Source organism: Nycticebus coucang, chromosome 3 (assembly GCF_027406575.1).
Source record: "Nycticebus coucang isolate mNycCou1 chromosome 3, mNycCou1.pri, whole genome shotgun sequence".
Lineage (NCBI taxonomy): Eukaryota > Metazoa > Chordata > Mammalia > Primates > Lorisidae > Nycticebus > Nycticebus coucang.
The window spans coordinates 3,156,845-3,184,098 of NC_069782.1; the positions used below are offsets into that span (position 1 = coordinate 3,156,845).

Consider the following 27,254-nt stretch of genomic DNA (forward strand, 5'->3'; position numbering starts at 1 on the left):
GTACATTCAAAATTTGTAAACAACCTAAATGCCCACCAACCCAGGAATGGATTAACAAGCTGTGGTATAGGTATACCATGGAATACTATTCAGCCATTTAAAAAGATGGAGACTTTACAGCTTTTGTATTAACCTGAATGGAGGTGGAACACATTCTTCTTAGTAAAGCATCACAAACACAGAGAAGCAAGAATCCAATGTACTCAATTCTAATATGTAGGCAGTAGATGAGCTAATATAAGTGGTGGGGTAGGGGAAGGAGTGAGCAGGGACCGGGAGGCGGAGGGGGTGGGGCTCACGGTGTCTGACACACCTCTTGGGGGCAGGACACCATTATAAAAGGGAATTTACCTAACAAATGCAATCAGTGTAACCCAATTCTTTGTACCCTCAACAAATCCCAAACAATAAAATAAATTAATAAATAAAACCAGTGGCATTTATATATACTAAAAATGAACAATTAAAATAAAAATCAAGAGAGCAATCCCATTTACAATAACTATAAAAAAATATGAAATACCTAGAAATTAACCTAACCAAAGAAATGAAAGATTTATAGAAGGAAAACTATAAACTCTGATAAAAGAAATTGAAAAGGACACTAAAAAAGTAAAAATATATCCCATGCTCATGGATTATAATAATTGACAATATTGCCCAACACAATTTACAGGTTCAATGAAATCCCATCAAAATACCAAAGACAAGGGCTGGGCGTGGTGGCTCATGTCTATAATCTTAGCACTCTGGGAGGCCGAGGCAGGTGGATTGCCTGAGCTCACAGGTTCAAGACCAGCCTGATTCAGAGGGAGACCTCATCTCTAAAAATAGCTGGGCATTGTGGCAGGTGCCTGTAATCCCAGCTACTTGGGAGGCTGAGGCAAGAGAATCACTTGAGTCCAAGAGTTTGAGGTTGCTGTGAGCTATGATGTCACAGCACTCTACCAAGGGCAACAAAGTGAGACTCTGTCTCAAAAAAAAAAAAAAAAGAAAAGAAATACCAAAAACATTCTTTCCATGGAACCACAAAAGACTCCAACAGCTAAAGCAACCTTGAGCAAAAAGAACAAAGGTAAAAACATCGCACTACCGAGTACAAAACTATAGTAACCAAAACAACATGGTACTTGCATAAAAACAGACGAGAACAATGTAACAGAATTGAGAGTCCAGGTGTAGATGCACGTACTTACCACCCACTCATCTCACAGCGGTGCCGAGAACACACAATGGGGAAAGACAAAAAATGGTGCTGGGAAAACTGGATAAACACATGTGGAAGAGTGAAACTTAACTGTCTCTTACCATACACAAAAGTCAAACTAAAAAGTATTAAGAACTTAAATTAAGAGCAGAAACTATGAAACTTCTAGAAGAAAACCCTGGGGAGACGCTCCAGGACACTGGTCTGGCCAGAGATCCTTCTGTGTGAGATGCTCCAAAGCAGAGGCAACAAAAGCAAAAATAGACGACTGGGACCCATCAAGCTAAAAAGCTTCCATACAGCAAAGGGAGCCACCAACAACATGAACAGACAACCCACAGAATGGGGTAAAACACCTGAAAACTATCCGTCGGACAAGGGTTTAATAGCCAGGATATATAAGGAGCTCAAACAACTCAACAGCAGAAAAGGAAATAGTCTGAGTTTAAAAAGACCAAAAGATCCAAACACATTTCTCAAGACACACAGGTACGTGGGAAAAGTGCTTGTCTCCACCAATCACCAAGAGAAATGCAAGTCACACCAAAGTCACATCACAGCAAGAGGTCACCTCACCCCAGTTAAAAGAGCTTTTATCAAAAAGGGAATAAAAAGCTGGCAATGATGTGAAGAAAGGGGACCCCTCATGCACTGCAGTGGGAAGGTAATTAGTACAGCAGCAACAGAAAACAGTACACAGGCTCTTCAAACAACTGAGGACAGAGCGACCACACAATCCTGCAATCCCCCTGCCGGGCGTACAGACGAAGTCAGTATGGAAAGAGACGCCTGTGCCTGTGTCCACTGCAACACTATTCACAGCAGCCAAAACACAGATGCCCATCAGTGGTGAACAGGTGAAGAAATCACAGTACATACATATACACACACAAGGAAGTATTATCCAGATTTAAAAAGAATGAAATACTGACATTTGCAGCAGCACAGATGGGACTGGAGGCCACAGTGTTACCTGAAATAAACTAGGCACAGAAAGACAAATACACAGCTTCTCACTCACGTGGGAGCTAAAAACGTGGACCTCATGGGGACAGAGAGTGGACTGGTGGTCATCAGAGGTGGACCTCAAGGGGAATGAGAGTGGACTGGTGGTCATCAGAGGTGGACCTCAAGGGAAATGAGAGTAGACTGGTAGTCATCAGAGATGGACCTCGTGAGGACAGAGAGTGAACTGGTGGTCATCAGAGGTGGACCTTGAGGGGAGTGAGAGTAGACTGGTAGTCATCAGATGGACCTCGTGAGGACAGAGAGTGAACTGGTGGTCATCAGAGGTATACCTTGTGGGGACAAAGAGTGGACTGGTCCTTATCAGAGGTGTACCTGTGGGGACAGAGAATGGACTGGTGGTCATCAGAGGTGGATTTCATGGGGACAGAGAGTGGACCAGTGGTTGTCTGAGGTTGACCTGGGGGGGACAGAGAGTGGACCGGTGGTTGTCCGAGGTAGACCTCATGGGGACAGAGAGTGGACAGGTGGTCATCAGAGGTGGACCTCGTGGGGACAGAGAGTGGACTGGTGGTTGTCAGAGGTGGGGGAAGGGAAGGAGAGAGGCAAGGGATGAAGGGGGAAAAAGGAATATAAATGTACCTCCTGCTCAACTGTGTGATTAAAAATGGTAAAGATGTGCCAGGTGTGGTGTAACCCTAGCACCCTGGGAGACCAAGATGGGTGGACTGCTTGAGCCCAACAGTTCAAGACCAGTCTGAGCAAATAGCAAGATCCCCGTTTCTATAGAAGATTTAAAAATTAGCAGGGTTTGGTGGTGGCATAGACCTGTAGTTACTTGGGAGGCTGAGGTGAAAAGGTGGCTTGAGCCCAGGAGTTGGAGGCTACCATAAGCTATGAGGATGTCATGGGACTCCAACTTGGGTGACAGAGCAAGACACTGCCTCAAAAACAAAAAATGGTAACGATGATAAATTATGCATGTATATTTTACCTCAATAATAATAACAAAAGAACTGGCAGCGAATAAATGGGTGAGCCAGGTAGATTTTAAGGAAGCTCCTAGCCCCAGGCAAACCTAACGGCAAAGCAAAGGCACGGGCTCTTAAACAGCCCCACAGGTAAAAAGAGCCTCCAAACTGCCACCTTCTCTCCCTGTATTTTGTTTTTAGCATGGCCCAGCTGAGTCCAAGGGGCCCCGCCAGACCTATGAGAACCCCCCAGCAGACCAAGCCCCGGACACAGGCAGCACAGGCACCAGAGCACCATGAAACACTTCTCTTGTTGAACCCAACACACCGCAAGGAGGAGGTGGACCCAGGCTAATGCTCTGCTGGCAGCAGGATGCCCAAAGCCCAGCTGGCCAAGACAGCCTCTCAGCCAGGAGCTGTAAGACCCACGGTCCAGTGAACAGGGAAAAATACTTTAAAAGAGCAAAGTCAAAAGAATTTGAGGTCTGCCTTGTACCTGCCAACCAGATAACCACCCCGCAGCCTAGTCACACAGAAAAGCCGCCTGCTGCCCCAGAGCCAGTTGGGCCCTAACAAGCTGGGCAGGCAATGTGCTGTGCCCAGAGGCTGCACGGGACTGTCAACCCGGCAGGACTGGGCGAGACGGCGTAGGACGCTGCCAGCGAGACCTGCAGCTGGGCAGCAGGATGCTCAGGAGTGACAGTGACAACTGGGCCTGCCACCGAGTGTTCCATGAGCACACAAGACCGGCCAGACACGCTTCTCAGTACCAGGAGGCAGATGAGGCACCAGAGGAAGGATGCTGGCAAACAGGAGGCAGCACCTGCAGAGTCCTTCTGCCAGAACAAGCCAGAAAGGAGCCGTGGGGGCCTGGAAGGGCGCTGATCTGCAGGGGCAAAAACAGCACAGAGAGCTCCGGTGGAGAAGAGCAGCAAGGCCAGATAGGGCTTCATGGGAGAAGAGCACAGCAGGAGTGGCCTGGATAATCGCCCCAGCCCACAGCAGTGGAGGCCAAGCACCTGCCCCAGGCTGCCTGTGGTTCCTCACTGACCTTGTATGCCCATCGGAGCAGCTACTACCACGATCCCCACTTTTTTAAAGACAAAAAAACCCAGAGGTTCAGGAAGGGTCGTCACAGTCACTAGGAGCTGGAAGATGGAGTGGAGGGTGTCCTGGCTCCTCCCTACCAGCATCACCTGGGAGACGCCAAGGTGCCATGGCCCTACAGTGCTGCTGCCCACTGTGCTCTCAGGCAAATGCGCTGGCCTGACTCAGGTCCCAGGGCAGGGACAGTCCAAACCATGGCCCCAGGAAAACAGCACAGCAGCGCCTCAAAAATCCAGGAACAGGCTCGGTGCCTGTAGCTCAATGGCTAAGGTGCTAGCCACATACACCGGAGCTGGCAGGGCCCGCCAAACAGCAATGACAACTACAACCAAAAAATAGCCGGGCATTGTGGCAGGCGCCTGTAGTCCCAGCTACTTGGGAGGCTGAGGCAAGAGAATCACTTAAGCCCAGGAGTTTGAGGTTACTGTGAGCTGTGACGCCACAGTACTCTACCCAGAACAACAGCTTGAGACTATCTCAAAAAAAAACAAAACAGAATCACCGCAAGACTACCAATCCCACTTCTAGGCATTTATGTGAAAGAACCGGAAGCAAGAGGGAAGACAGATTACACTAAAAATACATTTCTGCAAGGCAAAAACCTCCGTAAGTAGTCAGAGGTAAATGACACTCTGGGAAAAAAATATTTCAGCACGTATCACCAAGGATTAATTTGCCTAACACTGATAAACATTGCCCAGTCGGAAAAAAGGGCAAAAGATAGTAAGAGTTCACAGAAAAGTAAAAAAAGTAGCTCTTTCACACATGAAAAGATAAGTAACTTCCACTTACAAGGAGAGAAATATTAATCAAATCACACGGAGAATCCCTTTTCCCTAACAGCCTGGCAAAGAGGCACAGCATGTGGGGTTAGTCACAGAAAACCAGGTCTATCCTGCTGAGGAGTGGCAATACCAGCAGAGTCACCCCTTCATTTCCAGGAACCTCTCCTGGGCTCCCGTGCAACATGATGTAGGGCAGGGCTGTGTCCTTGCCACACTGTTTCCTAAAAGCAAAAGAAAGCTGGGTGCCCATCCAAGCCTGCACGCAGGGCACAGCCACACGGCTGCTCTGGAGAGCCGGCCGATGCACACTGGTGCTCCCCAGCATGGGCCCCACCGCTGCCGTGTGTACTAGAAAGAGTCAAGGCAGGTGGGGTAAGAAAATGAAACTTGTAGGAGAGCTGCCCTGGGGGGCTGGCATGCCCAGGACCCAGTGATGGCCCTGGCTGGACACAGGAGCCTGGGGCTGAAACTACCAGCAGCTTTTGAATTCTGAATCATGGGTGTATCAACTACCGTATAGTAAACTGTATTTTAAGATTACATTTTTTAAATAAAAAAATAAAGGATTTTCTTTAAAAACGAAAACCAAAAACACCCTCCTTCTCAATGCCTAACCTAGAAGTCCTCAAAGTACGGCCCAGGAACCCTCGGGGAACCCAGAGGTCCTTGTAATAATCCTAAGACGTAGTTGCCTTTTCCACTGCTTGGCAGTTTCTTGTGTGATACCGAAGGAGACAGTACCTGGAAGAAGACAGGAGACCACACAGCTGTCACTGTCAAACCAGTCACAGCAAAACCGCTGCAATGTGGCAGCGGCCTGCTTCACTGGGTTTGTAATGGTGATTTTTAAAAATTATTATTTGAGACAAAGTCTCACTCCATCACCCTGGGTAGAGTGCTATGGCATCAGCGGAGCTCACAGCAACCTCAAACTCCTGGGCTCAAGTGATCCTCTTGCCTTAGCCGCTCGAGTAGCTAGGACTACAGGCACCTGTCACAATGCCCAGCTAGTTTTTAGTAGAGACGGCGTCTCGCTTTTGCTCAGGTTGGTCTTGAACTCCTGAGCTCAGGGGATCATCTAGCCTCAGCCTTCCAGAGTGTTAGGATTACAAGTGTGAACCACCGTACAGGGCCCTAATAGTGATTTTTTAAATACAAATATGCTATTTATGTTACCCTAATGGTTTATCGTTGGTATATCTCAGTAAATTAATACGTATTTTAAATACCTTAGTTTCAAACACATGGCAAACAGTAATAAACAGAGCCCACGTACACAAAGGCTCTTTGTGTCCTCAACAACTGAAGACTGTCAGGGGTTCCAAGAGGAGACCCTTGAGAGCCACTCATCCCCCCAGCAATTCCAGGGGCCTCGCAGTTGGACACTGCACCCTCAGCCTCCCCTATCAGCCCAAGGCCACCTCTGACCATGACCCAGCCCTGGGGCAGCGGAAGTTGGGCCTGAGTGGGGAGCGGTATTCATTGCACCACCCAGGACACCAGGTGTCAGGCAGGGACAGGTTTGGGGCAGGGGGCAGAGGGATGGCCAAAGACACAACTTCCTAAGGGGCTAGCTGGGGCACCCATCTTATTTCCTGACACAGCCTGTCACAGCCTTGACCCAATCTCTAAGGTACGTATATTTGATGGATATGTTTCCACCAGCACCCCGTATCGCCTGCCCTGACCCATAGACTGGGGGTCACAGTCCAGGGCTCTGGGGGTAGCTTCCTCAACAAGCCACGAGGTGCACCTGTCATAGCCTCTGTTGGGCAGGGGCTGGGAGAGAGCAGAACAGAGTGCAGCTCCGCAGAGGGTCAGCTACTGGCCTGAGTGTCTGCACTTCCCACCTCCCACCCCAGGGAGATGCAGGGTCCCTGGGGCCAGGCAGGCAACGGGCTGCAGACCAGCAAGAGGCAGGTACAGCAGTGTGGAAAGCAACCAAGTGGGTTGAGGGGCATGGACCCTGCCCTGATCTACCCTTGCTCCTCAGGTCACCCCCGCAGAGAAAGGCAGGACAAATGGGCCGTGAATTGAGGGCCTCAGAGTCCTCGGCCACCTAACTTCACCCTCACATCCACAGCAGATGGCAAGCACCCCGCCTCACAAACTAGGAAACTGAGGCACAGGGAGCAAAGGAGCAAGAGAGCAGCGGGCGTGGCCCTAACCAGCGCGTCTGGTCGCACCGCGGGCCCACCACCTCCCCCAGCTCTTCCTCTGCCTGGCCTCACCACTTCTCACCCAGGCCAAAAGTAGGACCCCCCACAAAATGACCAGTCTCTAGGACACTGTCAAGAGTCAAAACCACCTTCTGAACACAGCAGGATACTCCCGGCCCTCAGAGGTCCTGCCTCACTGCTCACCTCAGCAAATCCTTGGTCTCCCAAACCCACTGCCATCGTCTGGACCCCATCTTTCTACAAACACTGTCCTCCTGCCTGAGCCTCCTCCTCCAGGAAGCCCTGTGCCCACACAGATGCTCCTGTGACCTGCACAGCCGTGGTCCCACACCTGCCTCTGCCCCCACATGCACACGGGTGTACCTGCCGGGCAGGGGGCGGGAGGGATGTCACCCAATAGCCTTCCTCCCTTTTTTGGTGATGACCCTGTGCTCTCCCCGGGGAATGGCCCACCTGGTGGGAGGGGCTGCGGATCACATGTTCTGCCTCAGTGGTGGGCACGGCATAAACTAACTCAGTGGGAAAAGGGACCACGGGAGCCTGAAGCCAGGCTGTGCGGCCGTCCTGGGCGACAGCACGGCTGGAAAAGGAGGGACACAGGGAACCTAGGAGGAGATGCAATGGGGCAAGAAGGGAGGAGAGACCAGAGACACGGCCTGAGCACAGGTCCCAGCCAGCAAATGCAGCCCTGCGCAAGCCTGCAGCAGCCCCTCCTCTCACACCCTCCTTGCTGGGGCTTTGGGGAGATCCTCAATAGTGGCACTAGAATGGGGTGACAGCTCCAGGTGACAACTGCAGGAACCAGTTATCAGCAGGTAGCCCTCTCTTGAAGAAGAGCACAGCTCTCACAGGCCTTAAGAAACCAAGGCATAAAACAGTCAATTTCCAAAACAGGTACTTAGGAAAGCACGCTTTCATGACACTCTCTGCACAGGCCCCTCCGACGAGCCACTGGGTAAACTGCAAGCCTTCCTGATGGCTTTAAGGTAGGATCAGATTTGCAGTCACCATTCACAGACAGTTCCACAGAGAGAATGCCACTGGTGGAGAGACACACCTGGGATTCCCAGCAACGGCAGGTGAGGAGTCTCCACGTGGGGAGAGCCTTCCGAAAAGGCCCTCCTGCAAAAGCAATTAAACATCAAAACATGCTTTAGCTTCAACTACAACAAACAGAGACCCCATGGGTGTGTGTAGCTCTCATGCTCCCTGGGGCTGATTTCTGCAAATGTCTCACCCTCTAACTTCCAGAGTGAGCTGAGCCAATACGTTAAATGCAGGTTGCTGAGTAATTTTGTACTTAAAAAATAATTAGTATCTCTTGGGCGGCACCTGTGGCTCAAGGAGTAGGGCGCTGGTCCCATATGCCGGAGGTGGTGGGTTCAAACCCAGCCCAGGCTAAAAACCAAAAGAAAAAGAAAGGGGGGGGGCAGTGCCTGTGGCTCAGTGGGCCCCATATACCGATGGTGGTGGGTTCAAACCCAGCCCCGGCCAAACTGCAACAAAAAAAAATAGCTGGGCGTTGTGGCAGGTGCCTGTAGTCCCAGCTACTTGGGAGGCTGAGGCAAGAGAATCCCCTAAACCCAGGAGTTGGAGGTTGCTGTGAGCTGTGATGTCATAGCACTCTACCAAGGGTGATAAAGTGAGACTCTGTCTCTAAAAAAAAAGTATTAGTATCTCAAAGCACAACTATGAAAATAATGGCTGAAGGTCTGAAGAGCCAAGAGCCATCTTCATGTTACATAATTGTCACACAGCTACTCACACACAGGCCCAGGCAGCTCACAGCAGGACTAGCTGGCCCCACCCACCCCATCTGTCCATACAGGTGCCAAAAATCTACTCCTTGTGTGCTAAGGACGCTCTCAAGGCCTTGGCATGTCCTGATCTGACCCTCTAGCTGACAGTTCCCCAGAACTCCTGTCCTGCCCGATGACCACCTCCTCCGGGGGTGCACAGCTAAGCTCGCGCTCCGGCCAGCCAGACTTCCAGCGGTAACCCGCTGCCGTGCACATCAGCCCTTGCTCCCGGCTCCAGCCCCATCCACTTCTCTTCTTTCAGTTCCAGCCTGAAATCAGCCCCAGCTGATAAGAGCACGGTCGGGACGAGGCCCACTCAGTCCCCAGAGCTTTGCTCACACAGGTTTCAGAACTTGGCTTTCAGCAGCAACTCCTGCTTCCCATATCAGGTATATGTGCCCCTCGGGGAGGCCCTGACTGACCTTGGAGTCTCCCCAACTTTCTAACTGGACTCCTGCCCCAAAGGGACCTCCCCTACACCTCAACTACCTAGAACCATCAATGAGCCAGGACCCAGGGGTCAGCAACTCATAGTAAATTAAACCAATAACAGTACTGCATTTCTTTAAAAGTAGGAATGAGGGCCAGGTGTGGGGGCTCACACCCATAATCCCAGCACTCTGGAAGGTGAGGCAGGAGGATCCCTTGAGCTCAAGAGCTTGAGACCAGCCTGAGCAAGATCAAGATCCTGTCTCCACTAAAAATAGAAAAATTAGCCAGGTATTGTGGCACACACCTGTAGTCCCAGATACCTGAGAGGCTGGGGCAGGAGGATGGCCTGCACCCAGGAATCTGAGGTTGCTGAGAGCTATGACACTACGGCACTCTACCCAGGGTGACAGAGAGACTAAAAAAACAAACAAACAGCAACAACAACAAAAAGGTAGGAGAGAAAGCTACTTGAAGAGGAAGGGGGGGACAGAGCTGTCACTGGAGGGTGGGAGAGAGGGGGATGATCCAGACCTACCCTGGATGATGTGCTATACCTTCCATAATTAGAATCCTTGGGCAAGGGACCCCAGTGTGCAAAGTGACAGATCCAACCCCCTCTCTCTCTCCCTCCAGTGAAATCTCCATCCCCGCTTTCTCCCTCCCTCCAGTGACAGCTCCATCCCCCTCTCTCTCCCTCCCTCCAGTGACAGCTCCATCCCCCTGTCTCCCTCCCTCCAGTGACAGCTCCATCCCCTCTCTCTCCCTCCCTCCAGTGACAGCTCCATCTCCCTCTCCCTCCCTCCAGTGACAGCTCCATCTCTCCCTCCCTCTAGTGACAGCTCCATCTCTCCCTCCCTCCAGTGACAGCTCCATCTCCCTCTCCCTCCCTCCAGTGACAGCTCTATCCCCCTCTCTCCCTCCCTCCAGTGACAGCTCCATCTCCCTCTCTCCCTCCCTCCAGTGACAGCTCCATCTCCCTCCCTCCCTCCCTCCAGTGACAGCTCCATCTCTCCCTCCCTCTAGTGACAGCTCCATCTCTCCCTCCCTCCAGTGACAGCTCCATCTCTCCCTCCCTCCAGTGACAGCTCCATCCCCCTCTCTCCCTCCATCCAACAGACATTTTCCTGACTCTTCTCACCAACACAGCAAAAGAGATCCAAACATCTCCCCAGAATTTTCATCAAATTTTCACCAAAAAAGGCCACTAATGCCAAACTCCAATGGACTCAAAAAAAAAAAAAAAAAAAAAAAGCAACTAACCAGAACAGGCACCTAAAGGCAAGTGCTACAGCAGACAATAGTAAACACACACACCCCAAAGCCTGCATTTTATATAAACATGACCCCAGAACAGTAACTTGCAGATAAAACTTTACTTGTTTTTGTCCTAATTAAAACCATGCCAGAAAATGGCACTTGAGAAGGGCGAGAGAGAATTACCACTCACTGAAGTTCGCCGGATATAAGATTCCAACTCACCACATCCTCTCCCCCACACAGGCGTTTGGGGCTTCAGATCATCTTCTCTTTGGAGGAGCCCAATCTGTTCACTACCAAACTAGAAGCAGCTCTCTTCCAAACAGCATGTGTTCCGCGAGGGTGGACGCAGCTTACGGAGCAAGAGCTGGTCTGTGAGCTGCTCCCAAACCCACCCCTGGCACCTGTGAGGTTCCAGACACAAAAGAATCCTCTCCCTCCTGCTCCCAGCTGGAGCCAAGGGACCCAGAAGTCCGGCCAGAACCCCAAGGAAGGCAGGACTCATGGAAAGCAGGCTTGGGGACCCGCTGAACCAGACCAGCAGGCTGACCGGGCAGCACAGAGAAGGGTGGCTCCCAAACCCACCTGTACACGGCAGCTGAATTAACCCTGCAGCCACCAAAGGCCCCCAAAGGAGTGACAAGGAGTGACAAAGGCCCCCAAAGGCCTCAGAGACAGGTGAAAAAAAGACCCACAGACAACCCAAGAATGCGTCTTTAGGGCCTAACCTTCAAATTCCAACAGGAAACAAACACATCAACTGGTTCTACTATGAGTGAGATGATCCCAGCCCTTGCCAAGCACACAACACCCCAGCCCCCACCCACAGCATGGACGGTGGCAAGGTCCCCTTCAGGCTTCAGCCAGGCAGGCCGACTCTATGGAAAGGGCTGCTGGTGACATCTGTCATCCTGGCCACACTTAACACCTGTGGAAACTGATGGCTATCAGCCTCATAAATGTGATTTGACCAGATAAGACTCCAAGCCATGGACAGTATGAGCCAACAGCTGGAGTCCCCGTCACAGAGAGCAGGGAGCTGGCCTGCTGGTCTGCATACTCAGGCCAAGCCGGGCAAAAACAGCACAGAGAAGCTACAGTCTCTGACCTCCCCTCACGGCGCTGGCCTGGAACTATACAAACAATTCCAACAATGTGTCCACATCCTGATAACTCACTGGGTCAGCACTTCCAGCAGGAGAGCACCTGGGGTCTGGCCGGCCGGACGGCAGACTCCTTACCTTCTGCAAGTCCCACGCCCTCCCTGACGCCCACCTCCTCAGCCTCCCTGGGCAGCAGGGAAGGTGGCGCAGGCAGGGAAAGAGCTGAATACAAGGCTGGGGAACCCGGCTCGGCAGCCAACCCTGGGACCTGCACAAGTCACCACTGCGCCTGTCAGATGGGGCGCTCACCTGCCAGGTGGCCAGGCTTTGCAGTCTCTGTGTGGGGGCATCTCGATCCCCGACCAGCTGCAGGGGTGACTGTGATGACTCTGTGGGGCTAGGCAGAATAGCTGCTCCCCTGGTGGCTGGATGGGTCACCTGGAGGGCTCAGGGTTTTGGGGCACGGGCCAACGAGAGCCCCACTAACCACTGGACCCAGACCATTGGGCACTACTTCCCTTTTCCAGACACAAGGCCAGCCCCAAGGGCCACAAGATGGGGGTCCTGCCGGTGGGGGACCCTTTGTGTGGCACTACAGTGAGATTCACAACTCAGGAAATTGAAGTCATCAGAAGCATCTACTTCCAAGGGCAGCCAAGCTAAAAACCTGTCCTGATGACCAACTTTCCCCAAGTAACCTCTGGGGTGGCTCCAGAAACCTGAGGCTTAAGACTTGCTGTGTTCCTCAGTCTATCTCGAGTTTCCATGCACATGCCTGCCTCTGGCATGGTTTCCCCGAAGCTGAGTGTCTCTGGGACGCCAGGCACGTGGTCCTGGGCCTGCCCGCAGAGGACGGTAGGAGGCGTGTGGACCTCCCAGCTGGGCCATGCCGTCTGCAGGAGGGCATGGTCAGTAGTACGCACACTTGGCATCTCACTTAGAGCAACAGAAATAAGTTGGTTCTTACCCAAAGGTCCCAGAGCCCAAGCGCTGGTCACACACTAGCACAAACTAGCAGCAAAGTACAGATGACAAACCGCGCCGGGAGCCAGAGCAGGTGGGGCGAGCTGCTCCGAAGCGCCTCAGGAAGATAGAGGCACCCCACCCTGCCCAGCCCCCTGCCCCTGGCTTTGTGGGGCCCCAACATTCCTTCACTTGCAGGAGACACTGCCTCTCTGGGCTTCTGTCCCTTCCAGGGCCAGCTGTCCTGAGACCAAGCTCTACTTTATCTCCTGGGTGTCTCTGCACATGAAGCTTCCTGAACCACCTGCCCTCCCTGGGGCTTACACCACCCCACCCCACCCCTGGTCTGTCACCACCCACAGGCAATACCCCTTTCTCTGCTAAGGGCCCCCAAAAGAGGGAGGAGTCTCCCTCTGGCCCAGCTCTTCCTCAGCCACTGCCCTTGCACACCTCACATCCCCCAGGCTTCCCACACACGCCCAGCCCTTACCCTATACACTGCACGCCTGCCCTGGCCTGGAATGCTCCTTATCATCCTCCACCCGACCCTGCCCAGATCTCTCCCACTTGTCCTTCCACAAAAACAGTGACAGAGAGGAGGGGCTGGCCACCTGCCACATAGGCAGTGGGCCCTGGGGACAGTGCTGCAGGAGGTGACAGTGTGGCCCTGGCCCTGTGGAAGGAGCTGCAGGAGGTGACAGTGTGCCCACAGCCAAGAAAGGCACAGAAGCAAGGATTACGAGAGCACAGGACCCAGGAGCTGGGGCTAGAGCCCTGGGCGGGGAGGCCAGGGATCTACCTGGCAAGTAGGCGGCCAGGGTCAAGACCCTGGCTCTCATCCAAGGGTGAGCTCAAGAGTGCCCATTACATTATTAAATAACTAAATAAACCACGCAGGGACCAATGGTGGCAGCATATCATGACCCAAGGACAACAATGTATGTCATACGTGCTCTGGAGGTCCCAACAGTAAAAAGAGGAAGAAAAAGACTCAGCCCACAGGCCTCCCCTCTTTGAAGTCTGCCCCAGCACCGGCCATCCTGCCACAGGAAGTCAGCCCACAAGGCAGCACGGGCCCACCCTGCTGGGGGCTCACCAAGGCCCATGTGTATCAGGCCCAGGAGGTAAGAGGTTCAAGGAGGATCCCTGCTGAATGGTCAAGAGCAGCAGATCCCTCTCCACCAAGTGCATAGCCATGAACACCTCTGCTAAGACAGTCTGACAGGTGCGGCCTGCCAGCTTCTGCTTAACTGGAGGTTCACGGGAGAAGGAACCGGACAGGGAGAATCCAGCAACAGTTAACTTCCTGCTGTCGGTAAAGAGAAACGTCTGCAAATCCAAAAACACCACCACCGAGGTTACCATACCACTTAAGCAAACACACCAATCTTAAGCATCTGAGGACAGTGCAAAATGATAAAATCAATCTTTCATGCTTTCTTTTTGAAAACCCACGTAGAGAGTTCTAATTATGTTGGTGAGCAAAAATAATCACAAGTGGGGTTTCTATCTTCTAATTATATGGAATTTAGGACAAAAGATTCGTGTGATTCTGAAATACTTCATAAATAGGTCATATAGGCTCTTCATATCGCCAAAATTCTTTAAACTCAACCCAGTGAAGTCCATTTCTCTATGCAGAACTGGAGACAAGGCAGGGTGCCCCTGGCTCCCTGCACAGTGCCAGGCACGTCCTGGAAGTGCAAGGTGTGGGTCCCAGCCAAGGAATCTACTTGGCACAGGTTTACTAAAGCCAATTACAGCACCAGTCACCATACGTGTGAGCCATAGAATTCAAGGGCTCTCGTGATGCCATCCTGCCTCTACGGACACAGGTCCTCACCGGCTGGTGAGAACATCCAGGAGAGAAAGAGATCGGCCCTGTCCCAGGTGTAAGCGCTCCTGTGCAGCCGGGCTGGGGCCTCCTAACTAGGACTCAGCTCGTTTCATGGTTTTCACTCAGACAACTAAGTAGTCAATTATTTAAAAACATATACTTCCCAATTTCAAAGAAGCCCACTTGTTTGTCCATTAAGTCAGCTGGAGTGGAGCAGCAGAGGCTGGAACTACACCGACCTGTGGTACTGCCCGCCCCAGCCCCAAGGGCCCTGCTGAGCTGGGCCTCAGGGACAGGACCTGGACTCAGGTGACTGGCATCGTATGGCTCCCCTGGACCAGGCTGTGACGCCCTGGACACCCGTGTAGGCCCTCAGTCCAGTGGTGGGAATATGGGGAAGAACGGTGGGGGGGCACTGCCACATTAAGCCTGCAACTGTGGGGGTGGGGGGCGGCAGGTGAGGCAGACCTGGGGCTGGCCCCACCTCCATCAATGCCACCGCACCCATCCTGACCACCCCTGGCTCTGTAGAGTTGGGGCTCTGGCAACTGCTTCACCTCAGTACCTCTGGTAGATTTGAGGTGCAAAGCAACAAACCCTAATTTTCTGATGTAGCAGTAATATTAAATTTTTAAGGCCCTGGTGAGAGCATTTAAGAAGAGAGGCTTCATGATCACAGGCTGGGCCCCCTTACAGAGAAGAGAAGCGCTCACCTGCCTAGGGCTGCCCAGGGCTCCTGCCTTCTCAGCTGTCTTTGTAAACGAGAACCTCCAGCATCCTCAAGTTCCTCAAGTTCCAGCAGGAAGGTAACTGTTGCCGGATTGTCCCTGGCTGGTTCCATCCTCCAGTTCCTCTCACTGTCCTCAGACAACGCTATGGTCTTATCCCTCCCATCTCACTGACCTCCTCCTACCCTCAGCTCATGCCTGCAGCTGGTGGCACTCACAGTGAGGCCAGACTCCCAGGGTGCCACAGCAGCAACCCCGGCCTCAGGGTGTACAGAGCCCTCACCTGCCTCAGCACCTTCTCAGCTCCCTGCAGCCTTGGAAGGACACAGAGACTGGATGGAAAGGCACTGGACAGACCCTGCCACCCCACTCAGCCCTCATGTGCCTCCCAACTTCCCAGTCGAAGCTTCCCAGCAAGGAGCATCTTGGGCAAGGGTGGTCTGCATGCCCCCAGAGCTGTCATGGCCGGACTCTGGGCTCAGCCCCTCCTGACTTGCAGGAAGCAAGGGTCATAAGGCTGTTCAGGCTGCCCAGCAGCTGGTGCAGGTGGGGTGGGGGGGCTTCCATGCATGGCCACCAGGTCCACAGTGGGCAGGATGCCCTGTGGTTGTGCAGTGACAGTGACATCCTGCAGATAGTCATGGAACTAGACACGATGGGGTCTCCCATCAACACCCACATGCCTGGTAGAGGGAAAGGACCTGAGGAAGGAAGTACCTAACACCCTAGACACCCCTCCCCTCCCCTCAGCCTGGTGCCCAGAGCTCCTGGCAGTTGACTCGTATTTCACTTCCTCCACACCTAGCAGGCTCAGTGGCAGCTGTCACACATCTGCCACCTCTCCTGCAGGGCAGGCTGGGCTCTGAGGACCCGTAATGACTGCTGTAAATCCCACCTTGGGCTGGCACCTTCGGGTCCTTCCCTGAACCTCTCTGTCCCTCCCTTCCCCCTCTCTCAGATGCCCACACCACGAAGGCTTCTGAGGTGACCCCACAGCACACCCCACACTCCCAAGCAGTGGCTGTCTTCCTGATCTATGCTCTGCTAAGCATGCCTGCTCTGTGCTCCTCCAGGACATGCCACCACTGACCCTATCTGCCCTCCTGCCCCCTGCCTGGCCCTGGAACCTCCCTGGGGGGTGACACATGCCCTCTGCTCACTCCTTCGTCAGAGCCCTGACCATCCCCCTGGACCAAATAGGCCAAATAGGAGAGGGGCTGCAGACACCAGGCACTGGCTAACACAGGACCGCAAAGGGTCATTCTGGGCAACTGGGCTCTCAGAATCTTGCCCCTCCCTGCCCCCACACCCCTGAACCTGACAGTTTCACTTCTTGGATGGAGGATCTGTGAGATGACTCACTTGCCTCCCTGTGCTCTCAGCAGCGGCTGGGGACACACAGTCACCTAATACTCTGGCTCAGAAGGCCCCTCCCCAGATCACTGCTTATCACAGGCCCTCCAGGGAAGGGCCAGGTCTGCGGGACTCTGTGTAAAGCACAGGGGCACAGAGGCGCCAGTAACAGCCTTAGCGCATGTTGGGGTCTGGTTGAGGTCTGGTTCTTTCCAAGTGAGAATTCTGTGACACGGAAGGTTTGTGTGTGTTTTTGAAGGGACTCAAGTTGCTTCAGAGTTTCGAACACCAAACTCCCCACCCCAGGAGACCAAGGAAGAACATGCCTTTCCGTCTCTGCAGCTGGGAGCCCAAGTGCCCCCTGAGTTATGGGGCCTCCTGTAGCAGGCAAGGATGCTTCCCAGCCCATGTCCCAGCAGTGGAGCTGGGAGCCCACACACAGAGTGGTCAGGTCTGAGCTCTGCAACCAGAAGGGCACGGAGCCTCTCCAGGCCAGCGTCACCTGCAACTGCCTCTGACCACTGTATAGGCCAGACAAGAAGGAGCTGAGGTGGCCCACCAAGGACTGCAGACAGGGAAAGGGGGGCAGGACGGCAGCTCCAGACTAGTGTGTAGGCAGGTCTAAGCCCCCCCCCAGGAAGGATCGCTCAGGGCAACGACAGCCCCACTCCTTCACCTGTGCTCTGGGTCCCAGGCTGGGCAGAGCCAGGCAAGTGCCACCTGCTTCCTCAGACAAGGCCCACAGGACTGGGAGAAACATGGGGACATGCAGGGAGCTCCAGTCCCACAGCACAGAGACAGGGCCATCAGGAACAGGGACACACCTGTACCACCACACCTCTACACGTGGCCAGCACCCTGGTCTTTGGCCCAGAAGAGCTGTAGGCACACCTCAGTTTGGTCTCCAGGAGCCTTGGACAGAGGCTGATCTTTAGCAAGCTGACCTCACAGGCCCCACGCCAACCTAAGCCCAGTCCTAGGGGTGAGCTTGGTGGCCTGAGGCCTCACCCTGCCTGGCTCCCATCCCCACTCCTGTGTCCTGCAAACAGACTCCATGACCCCCTCTCACCCTCCAGCAAGGGCTCCTCGACTCCCACACTGGGCCAAGCCCCATGTGCCCTGAGGGCAGAGGCATCACTCTGCGTCCTCAGATCCTCACTGACCAAATGGACCCACAGTCCCCACACAGGAGCAGCTGAGTGTAGCAGGGTGTGCAGGCCCTGGATGCTGCCCTGGACAGGCCACAGCGCCAACACAGGCAGTGGATGTCATGGACCACTAGGTTCTCTTCTCCCCAAACTTCTTTCAGGGCCTGAGCAGCCTGCACTCATAAGCCCTCCTGGCTAAAAGACATTTACCAAAGGCAAGTGTGTGTGTGTGTGTGTGTGTGTGTGTGTGTGTGTGTGTGTGTGCGCGCGCGTGCGCCTTCACTGCTCTACAAAACATTTCAAAAGCAGCCCCCTGCCAGGACAGCAAGTTGAGAGGTGGAGAGGGGACAGGCCTGGCCAGGATCGAGTCAAAGATGCCATTAAGCTCTGAAGCATCCCGCAGGCAGCCCTTCTCCTCCCAGCCTCATGGGCCAGACGGCAGATATGCTTTCAAAGTCAGCCTCACTGTCCCTTCTAAAGAGATGTCCAGACCTGTGCCCATCCCTGTGGTGGGCCAGGACAGCTGAGCACAGCAGGGAAGTCCTCTCTCTCCTCCAGTCACACACCCAATTCAGGGAAGACAGCAGCTCCTCCCCAGCCCTGCCAGACCAAGCTGCAGCAGGACTCAAGGGGCCTAGAAGCCGAGGCACAGGGGCACAGGGGCTGCAGGCACAAGCCACATTTGGGTCCTTATCAACACAACAGGGGGGAGGGGGCGGGGGGCAACGAGTTTGGTTCTCCCTTCCAAGTGCACCAGGACTACGTGGACAGAAAGTGGTGGGAGCCTGATCTCGGCTTCTGTTCCACCCTCAGTGAAAGGAGCCCAGGTCCCTGGAGAAGGGGCCAATCCCAGGGCCAGGGCAGGGAATGTGCACAACAAACTTGGAGCATCTTCTGGGGCCAGAAGTTCGGGAAGGGCTCGGACTACAGGATGGGTGTCAAAGGGACCCGTGGCCAACACTGCACCGACGGATCAACAAACGGAGTGATGCCGGGCTGCACCGGAGGACAGACGGAGGTCTGTGACCACTGTGAGCGACTAAACCACCAGGGAGGAAAGACGGCCTTCTGTGGGTAAGATCTCCACTCAAGGCACAGTGGCACAGGGGCACAGGGGCTGCAGGCACAAGCCTCAGATGCAGCAGCTGCGCCCTGAGGAGGAGGCACCACTCCCGCCAGGCAGGGTGGCCTGGGCAGAGTGCCTCCTTCCATCCACAGACGACACTGTGGAAAGAAGGAAACAGTCACGTCACATGGGAGATCTCAAAGGGTGCCCAGGAGGCTCCAGCAGGGAGGAGGCGGCATGGGCCACCGGAGCCCTGACGGGGCGTGACAAGAGGGCACCTTACCCTGCGGTCCCCTCCGCACCTTGCATCTAAATCAAACGGGAATTCCGTTAGTCCGGGTAAATTCCAGGGAAAAGGGATCCTACCAAATACCTAATACTCCTCAAGCCCATCAGGATATCAAAAATAAAGTCTCACAGCCCAGAGAGACAAAGGAGACACGCCAGCTAAATGTCACGTGCTGACCTAGATGAAGTCCTGGGGCAGAGAAAGGACATCAGGTAAAAACTAAGGAAATCGGAACAAACTACGCACTTTGGTTAATAATAGCGTATCACTATTGTACATAAACCGCAATATATGTACATAATAACACGAGATGCTAATCATACAACAAACTGTGACTATTGTTAAAAGATATAATATGGTAACTATTATTGTCGCAATTTTTACATAAATCTAAAACTATTCTAAAAAGCACAATCTAATAAAACAAAAAGCCAACTCCCACCCCATGCAAGGCAGGGCAGCATGGGAGAGGACATGGGCTCCAGCCCACTCATAGCATTACCTGAGTGTCCAGGGACCGCCCCCCATGGCCAGCCCAGGCCCTGGGATGCCCCGGAGGACAGAGAGGGCAAGAGTTAGTTTCAACCCAACTGATGTGCAAAGTAACAGAAGGAAACTCAAGCAACAAAAACAGTGGGCTGGGGGACAAGCTCTAGGGCCATCAGGGAGAGCCCTAGGGACCCACCCCATGGGCCCCACCCTCACATAAAGCCATTCCTCCCACACACACTGTGAGACACTGTCTTCCTGTGCCACTGTCCCCAACAATTCCAGGCACCAGTGGAAAAGCAGGGCCTGGCTCTCTAGGAGCTCAGACAGATGACCACAGGCCGGAAGATCCGCACAGGCTGGGGGAGGCCAGGAAGGCTTCCCAGAGGAGTGACTTGAGTGCTGCTCACACAAATGGCAAGCAGGAAAATGAGCTGAGAGATGTGTGGTGGCTTGAGGAGCTGGGTACCCTGGGGCTGGGTGGGAAGAGCCCCAGGGCAGCCACACCAGCAGGAGGCTGCAGGGAACATGGACCCCCCCCAGTGCCTGGGCAGGCAAGGCCAGCCCACCAAAACAGGTCAGGCTACCACGTGCAGGGAGGAGGTGCCACACCCCAGAGAGGCTGCAACACAGCTGTCACCAAGCGGACACCAGAAGCCACATGAGGTACAGGTCTCACCCCACCTGCAAGGAACACCCACAGGAGGCAAACCAGAGGGACAGGAAGCAGGTCCGGGGTTGCAGGGCTGTGGGAGGATGGAACAGGGAGCGCTGCTAAAGGATCCGGCTTCTGTTTGGGGTGATGAAAATCATCTAAACTTTGACTATGGTCACACAAAGATGGTTGCACAACTCTGTGAATACACTTAAAGTCCATAAATTGTGTACTTTACATGGGTGAGTTATACGGTGTGCGAATTACACCTCAATAAAGTTGTTTAGAAAGAACAGACTCTCTGGCTCCAGCCTGGACCCCACCCCACCCTATAGCCCAGCTCAGCGCTGGAGGTGGGGTCCCTGAGGCCTGGGCTGCAGAGGGACGCAGCCAGGTCAGAAAAATGCACCACTTTAGTCACTGACCAGGAGCAGAGAGACCCCTGGCTTCAGGGCACCCACCTTCTAGAAGGGCACACAGTAAATAACAGCAAACCACAGCAAGAGGAAAGCCAGGCTGGGGACAAAGAGACAGGTAGGGACAAGAGCAGCCAGGAGCTGTGCGCAGGTACCATGGCAGAAGGGGCAGGGAGGGCACCAGGACTCAGGAGGGGGTCAGCCATATCCCACACCTGCACCCCAGGCTGCAGGGCAGGGGAGAGGCTGCTGCCTCCCCAAGCCAAGTACCCACCCCGGACAGCCCCAGGCTCCTGCCCACAGAGGCCAGGTAGAAGCAGCAGCCCCTCCCACCCATCCTGGGACACCCAACCAAGAGAAGCTGAGCCATGTCCCTGAAACCCTCCCAAGTGCTACGGCCCTCAAAAGGTCCCAGCACACTCAGTTTCTCCCACCACAGCTGAACTTCAGCTTGGTGGGTTAGGGCGTTCCAGGTGGAGCTGCCCTTCCTGAGGGACAGTCAGCTACCCACCAAGCACAGAGCTTTCCCAGTGCTCCTACGCTCTGCCCCCTTGGACCGCACTTCCCAGAGGGCAGCGATGCAGCAGCTAGTGTCAGGAGCCACCCCAGAAGCCCTGACCTCTATACAACCCAAGGCCACCCCACCCAACAACTTTTGCCAAGCCCAAACGCCAGGGATGGGGCACTCCAGGCTTCCTCGCCACGCCTCTCCCTCCAAGAAAGAAAGAGCAGGGCCTCCCCTCCCCTCTAGGCCGAGGCCTTTGTTTACAGGTGACCAAACTGAGCCCAGAGAGGCTAAGCATCCTGCCCCAGAACCCACAGCAGCAAGACCAAGAGCCTTCTCCAACACACACACACACCCCCACCACCCATACATGGGCCCGGGGTTAGGAGCAGAGCCCACTGGGTCAAACCTAGCTCTCCCGTGCACCAGCCTGTGGCCTCAGGGAAGCAGGTGCACTTCTCTATATGAGGTCCTCCTCACCTCTGAGCCAGAGCCCACAACAGCACCCATCTCCAGTGGTTGTGAAAATCAATCTCATAACATGCTGAGAATGACGTGGCGGGGGGGAGGTGGGGTTCGGATGTATCTTGCTATTATTCTATTATTGTAGTCAGTAGCAGAGAGAGATGTCTTACCAGGACTTTAAACTTACTGCTTATATTTTTTTCACCAAAGCCCCCAGAAACTTGACTAAACTTTCCAAAACTACGGCTGGCGAGGCAGAAAGGCTGCAATAGGGGTTATGAGTTAGCCTTTGGAGACAAATAACACAATTCAAATACCAGCTCTGTTACTGAACTTGGGACTCGGGCAGCTGCCCTGCCTCTCTGTGCCTCAGTTTCCTCATCTGGAAATTGGGGTGAAGGTGTATGCTGTGAGGGCTTTGCAAGACAATTCATATAAAACACCAGTGCAATTTTCTATTGCAGGTTGAGAGATTTCTACTACTATTACTGATTTTTTTTGATAGGCTAATACTTCCTGTCTTCCTGTGTCACCACAGGGACTTTAATCACAGGCTTAAACATAATCACTACCCTAGGTTATAACTCAAATGCCAAACAATCTTAACAATAGCCTTTAGACAAGACGATCATTAGCTGTGAATTACCTGCCCAGCGTCTCAGACTCCCAGCGTTCTGCATGGGGCACACACAGGGTACCAAGGGCAGAAGAGCATGGTTTTCTCTAGGGAAAAACCTCATTTTCTTGCACCGTCTCTGTCTGTAAGAGAAGTCGGAGCAACCTGCTTTTAAGTTCTCAAGTTAACCGATTACATTTCCCTGGCTGCCTGGGCTCCAAGCAGGTGACAGGCTGCCCTTAGCCTCACATACCCAGGTTCGATCCACAGAGTCACCACCCCCTTAAGAGCCCCAGGACTCCTCCCAGGTCCACCTCACTATTGAGGCCCTGAACTTTTACCCACTTTAGAAGCAGTGTTTTGGGCGGCGCCTGTGGCTCAAGGAGTAGGGGGCCGGTCCCATACGCCGGAGGTGGCGGGTTCAAACCCAGCCCCGGCCAAAAAAAAAAAAAAACAAACAGAAGCAGTGTTTTATGGACTCTGCCCAGAATAAGGACCTAAGGGAAGTGCCTGTTGCTAATGCCACCAACAAGCCAAGGAAAAGGCAGTGATAAGCCCACTGCACAAAGAGCCCCTAACGCCAGCCTTTGGGTTACCCAAACCAAATGCCTTCAAAAGCACCACATGAGTGGCCAGCTTGGCCTTGACAATGGCCAGCAGATGCCCATCCCTGAGCTAAGCAAAAAGAAGCTGCTTCCCTCTGTACCCCACCTGCTACTCACCTCTGACCCATGTCTTATCCCCCCAATTCATTAGTCACTTCTGTCAGCGCAGGGATGCTCCTCCACATGCCCCAACCCTGACAGCAGCTGCCCCAGGCAGCAGCTGGCACTGGCCTTCCCACGGACACTGCTGTACTTCTCGTAACAAGGTGCATAGCAGCCTCGAGGGCTGTCTCGCAGGGAGGGAGGAAGGAAATCAGGGAGGGGTGACCAGGCCACACAGATGGGCGGCAGCATCTTCCCTGCCAACTAGCACACACCTCACACCTGACACTAACAGGTGTTCTGGAAATGCTTCTGAAGTCCTCCACCACAGCCACTGGGCAGGAGGCCCCCATCCTGACACACACAGCAGCTCCCAGAAGGGCAAATGTATCCAGCTCCCCAAGTGGGGGGCTCCAGAAACAAGTCCGACCAAAGCCATGCCACTTCCAGACGGGAAAACCAGTGGATCTGGCTTCCAGAGGAAAACATATGAACAGCAGAACATGGGAAGCTGGAAGGGATCTCCACGTGGCCCCCAGGGGAGAAGGGACACAGAGGGCACAGCCACTAACACAGATCATACATCAGGAGAACATCAGGGTGCCTTGGTACCCCATAACATGGATTTCAACCCCAGTGGTGGGGTTTGGTGCTGGCATTTCTGTAATATCTGTAACATCACTCTGCTACTGTTTCCAAAGAGAAAACAGGCTGGCTCCAGCCTTCCCTGGCAACAGTGGCTCACTAGAATCTAATAACACTTAGTTTTCACTGTGCCTGAACCACTATTCTATTCTATTACATATACAAAACGATGATTCAGGAAAACCCCATCTCATTATCCTCCCTGGTTTTCTAGTTGGTGAAGGTGAGGCCCAGGAAAAACAAGGAAAACAGAGGTCACCCCAAGCTGGCGCCAGAGCTATCCCCTGACATCCGGTTGGGCTGGATCCTACAGATAAGAGGAGGTGCTGAGGGGGAGGCCTCACAGGTCGGAGGTTTGGAGAGAAACCCCCTGGTCCTCCCTTCATGAAGGGCACTCCAGCATCTGGCAGGAGAGGCCGAGAAAACAGGCCCCCAGAGCCACGGGAAATAGGAATATGAGACTTTCCCGTGCAGCTTCCTGGAAATGGTTCTCCTGAGCGCAAGAAGACAGACATCGCAAGGACAGCCCTGCCTGTCCCCCAGGCCACACCGCTGGGACAGCCACACTCCACACACTGTCAGCAAGGGCAGCTGAGAGGAAGAGCAGGCAGAGCAGCAGGTGGTGGCCTGTTGAGAGACACAGGTATCCCAACCTCCCTGGGAGCCTGGCACCATCAGTATAGGGTTTCTTGGCCCCTGCCTTGGGGTCACCAAGTGCTACGGAAGGGTCAACACCATAGCCACGGCAGAAAGAAGGCCAAGGAAGTGGCCCCTTTCCTGGGCCAGGCAGGGCATCTCCAGAGGGATCTGCGGCAGGACACAGAGGCCACTGATCAAGGGTATCCCAGCTGACAATTGTGGAATGTAGTTTCATCCCAGCACGGGCAGAGGCAGCAACAAGAGCACACTCACTTGGCCAGACCACATGGCCCCACATCAGCCTGGGACACACTTGGCTGGGGAAACAACAGAACACTCTGCACTGAGCTCCAAGCTCAGCCTTGGCTGCCTGAGGCCAAGGGCACTATAGCCTCAGCTCCCAGTTCTGAGCCCTGCCTAGGGCGTGCCAGGCCTGAGGGGGGCGTGCCAGGCCTGAGGGGAGCCTGCGTCCCCTTCTTTAATCCCCTTGTCTGCCTCCTCCCCATTTACGGGTGAGGAAATTGAGGCACAGGAGGCTCCCTGCCTGGCCCAAGGTCACACAGCAGGGGGTGAAGAAGACACTGCTCCAAGTTCCTTTCTTAACCACTTCTGTGCCCAAAGAGCCCAGCCCTAAAGCCAGCCTCAAAGCTGGGACTTGGGAGCCTTGTTTTGGGGGGTGTGAGAGAGACTCAGAACTGAATTTTCTCCCCATCCCACACAAAAAGGAAACCCCATCCTGAAAGGTCTCCCACAAACAGAATCTTCCCCACCTCTGGAAAGATAGCATTGGCAACAGCCACAACCATGAACTTTGCTGCTGGGGCTATCACTCTCAGGTCTCTGGCCCTGGGGACCCTGCTCCTGCCACAGAGCTGACATCCAGGGACAGGCACACAAGCCTCAGGTCAAACCCGCCTGCCTCTATCCCCAGCTCTGGGCCTGGACACACAGCAGGTCCTGCTCTGGACAAGTGGGGGCCTCAGGCTGGGGGTTGCCACACTACACCCCACCTCCTGGCAGGCACAGAGGCCTGAGCTCCTGCCAATGTGCCAACCAGCCCCAGCACAGCCCCACCAGCTAAATGTCCCAGACAAAGGGAGAGGACACAGGGCAGATAATGGGGTGCATGAGGGGGGTGCAAGGCCCTAACTTTTTGGCGGGGTCGCCTTTGGGTTAGCAGGGGCGGGGAAGCCCCTTCCTCTCCCGTCCCACCAAGGAGTGGGTCAGTAGACAGCATTTGCCGCGTCCTGTCTGGTCCGGTCCCCTTCCAAAGGCCTAGAGGGCTGACCCTGGACCGGCACCCCTAGCCCAGGCTGCGCCCGCTCTCCCGGACGTCCTCCTCTTCTGGCCGGCCCGTCAGACCCCCGGTCGGCGGACGCCAGTGCCCAGGGCGCGCGGGGGGCGGCTGTGACGCGCGTCCCGGCCGCAGGGGGCCCGGGGGCGTGTGAGTGGGGCGCGCCCGCGCGGCCCTGCACTGAGGGTTGCCAGCCCCGGGCCCGGGCGGCGGCGGGGTGAGCAGACCAAGCGCGCCAGGTCGCGGCCCGCCGGCCCGGGACGGAGCGTGGCCGGCTGTGCGCCGAGGTCCGTGTGGGTGTCTGAGCCGCTTACCCTGCGCGGAGATCGGGGCCAACTCTCATCCACTCGCCGCCGCGGTGCTCCCCTCGCCGGCCGCCCGGCCGCGCTGCACCTGCCGCCGGCCCGGGAGCCCAGCGGCGCCGGGGAGCCGGGAGGAGGCGGCCCCGCGGGTGCCGGCCACGAGCGCGGAGGCGGCGGCGGCGGCGGCGGCGCCAGGTCGCGCGCTCGCGTCCCGCTGCGCCGAGTCTGAGCGCCCCGGCTCGGCCTGCGCAGCCGCCGCCCCGCCCCGCGCCGCGCCTTAAAGGGGCCGCGCCCGCGCCTCCCGGCCCCGCCCCGCCCCGCGCAGCCCCGCCCCGGGCCTCGGGGGCGCGCCTGCCTGGACGGGTTCGCGCGCGCGCGAGCTCTGTCGCACGGCGCCGTCTTTGTTTGGGTGACCCACGTGCGTCCCGTCGCCTGCACCCACGCGCACGCGGAACCGCTCGCCTGTCACGGCCACGCGATCCCGCGCGTCTGTCACGGCGGAAGCCACGGGCACAGCCACGCACAAGCGCGCCCGCTGCTGTCGTCTGGCCGTGCCCGCACTCCCCGTGGGGCCGTCTGTCAGTTTGGAGATGGGTCAATGACTTTGCTGCCGGCGACGACCCGCATCCTGGGCGGAAATGTCTCCTCTGACCGCCACTGCTGGGCCCAGAGTACAGCTGGAGCAGGACCAGGAGGCCACACGCTGGCGGGCGGATCCCTGCATGCCCAGGGTGTGCTCCCTATCCTCCTCCCAGCGGTGTCCAGGGCACTCCCTATTCACAGGATCTGTGCTCGCCCCACTCCTTTCTCTAAACCTCACCTTCGTCATTCAGGGGACATCACACTACCCATGCCCTACACCGCTGGGTCTCCCCAAGTGCTACACAGTGGGGAGGGCACGCACTCTGAGCCCAGCTGCTCGGGGTGCTGCATCCTCCAGGACAAACCACAGCTCACAGAGGGTGCTCGGTGGAGGAGGTAGAGGGAACCCCAGGCCGTTGCCCTAAATTGAGGGCATCCACTCTCAGCTCCCAATCCAGACCTGTCCCAGGAGAATGAGTGTGGGGCTGGGTGGGAGGGCAGAGAACAGGAATGGACAAAATACAGAAGGCCTGCAGGCTTTTACCACAGTCTCCCTGCTCCCCAGGCTGGACCCTCTCTGCCCTGCCCTGCCCTGTCTGTCTGGTCTGCCACCTGAATGTCTCCAGCCCAGCCCCATGCCCTGCCCTGAACCCACTGACCTGGGAGTCCTACAAGCACCTCCAACCCCCACAGACCAAATGACTCCAGAACTGGGACCCTCCGTTCTTAATCAAGGGCCCCCAGCCTA

At 55.0% G+C, this 27,254-nt stretch overlaps 1 protein-coding gene across 4 annotated transcripts in view; it reads right to left on the reverse strand.

The window, feature by feature from the left end:
* The window catches only part of GRAMD4 (GRAM domain containing 4), a 76,870-nt gene extending 50,714 nt beyond the window's left edge, over positions 1-26,156 (reverse strand). For 2 of the 4 annotated variants that reach the window (XR_008378910.1, XR_008378911.1), the window contains exon 1: positions 25,937-26,156. Coding sequence is in view for 2 of the 4 variants with exons in the window: in XM_053585001.1 (XP_053440976.1) it covers positions 25,937-25,965 (29 nt within the window). In the remaining 2 variants the exon portion in view is untranslated. The remainder of the gene's footprint in view (positions 1-25,936) is intronic. The other 2 variants (XM_053585001.1, XM_053585000.1) reach the window with 1 other exon arrangement.
* Positions 26,157-27,254: the final 1,098 nt, after the last annotated feature.